Below are 1,556 nucleotides of genomic sequence, written 5' to 3'. Positions count from 1 at the left end.
GACTAATGTTTAAATTTGTTTGATGATCTGAAACATTTAAGTGTGGAAAACATGCAAAAAGTAAGAAATCAGGAAGGGGGCAAACACTTTTTCACACCACTGTATGTATGTATGTATGTATATATATATATATATATATATATATATATATATATATATATATATATATAAACGAGCCGACAGGATGTGAAGGAGTTAAAATCGTGTGCAGCAGTAAAACGACACATTAATGCATCAGGAAGATTCATCCAAACACCAGAGAGAATAAGAAACACTGACTGTTGCTGCAGTGAGGCTTTAATGCAGCAGTTAGTGTGTGACAGGGTGATGTGAGGCTGCAGCTGATCATCTGAACATTGTTCTGACAAATCACTCAAAGTGTCTTTAACTCTGAGTCTGTTTCCTTCATCAAACCTTTGTAAAGATCATTTAGCAAAGTCATTTAAATCCTTCATCATTGACCCGATGATGGCGTCAGTGGACTCTCCTGTATATATCAGCTGAGCTGCAGCGCCCCCTGCTGTCACTAACATGTTGTCTCTGTGTGTTTCAGCTGAGAGTTACTCCAACCCTCTGGCTCCTGAGGGCCACGAGCTGGACGACCACAGAGCTGCTGCTCAGTCAGTATCACCGCACCCTGTCTGTCTGTCTGTCTGTGTGTTACACTGTGTGTGTGTGTGTGTGTGTGTGTGTGTGTGTGTGTGTGTGTGTGTGTGTGTGTGTGTGTTAACCATATGTGTGTTTCCTCAGGTCCAAATTGACCAACGATGACTTCAGGAAGCTGCTGATGACACCAAGGGCGACGCCCTCCTCAGCCCCGCCCTCCAAATCCAGACACCATGAGTGAGTGAAAAAAACACAGATGATGATGATGATGATGATGATGGCTGAATCCAAATTTCCACACTTCGCGGACCTTGTGGGCGTGTTCACGGGAAGTCTGGGAGTGCTGAGGGCTCCAAGTCCACAATTCATTCAGTCCACAGGGGCCTCGAGGACTTTCAGAGAGTCGGCTTGGGGCGCTGACTTCACCAGTTTAATTACCCACAATTCATTGCAATATGGACGTGACAGAAAACACACAGTGTGTTCACACCGGGCGTGAGGCGAATTTTTCGCGCGATAAGATTACATACAAAGTCAATGTAAAGACGCGAATAGACGCGAATTTGTGCCGGCGGCGCGAATGACGCGAATGTTGCGACGCGAATGAAAAATTCAAAATATTGAACTCGAGCGAAATATTCGCTTGATGCTGTGTCGGGGCAGCCTATCAGCGTTGAGATTTTCCTGTCGTCACCGACGTCACTGACGTGCTGCTGCCGTTGTAGTAAACAACATTCATTCAGGCGACATGTGACTTGCCGGACACAGTGAATATTTATTGATTTTCATACGCAAAAAACTCACCGGAGACAGATGGATATTTATTTTGGTGCTAATATTCAATGCAGGCTCCACTTCACCGACGGCGACTGGGATGCTCGCCCTCACTGCAGGTGTCTGGGTTATGGAGAACGCAGGTAGCCTTCACACACTTCTCTGCCACATCTGGA

At 45.5% G+C, this 1,556-nt stretch overlaps 1 protein-coding gene across 1 annotated transcript in view; it reads left to right on the top strand.

Annotated features, from left to right (window-relative positions):
• ik (IK cytokine) overlaps window positions 1–1,556 on the top strand; it is a 13,933-nt gene that overhangs the window by 2,127 nt on the left and 10,250 nt on the right. The window contains exons 2-3 of the mRNA XM_050038454.1: window positions 554–620; window positions 751–843. Coding sequence (XP_049894411.1) covers window positions 554–620; window positions 751–843 — 160 coding nt within the window. The remainder of the gene's footprint in view (window positions 1–553; window positions 621–750; window positions 844–1,556) is intronic.

Source organism: Epinephelus moara, chromosome 3, assembly GCF_006386435.1.
Source record: "Epinephelus moara isolate mb chromosome 3, YSFRI_EMoa_1.0, whole genome shotgun sequence".
Lineage (NCBI taxonomy): Eukaryota > Metazoa > Chordata > Actinopteri > Perciformes > Serranidae > Epinephelus > Epinephelus moara.
Note: the sequence above shows the minus strand (reverse complement) of the source record. Positions and strands in the feature narration are given on the sequence as shown.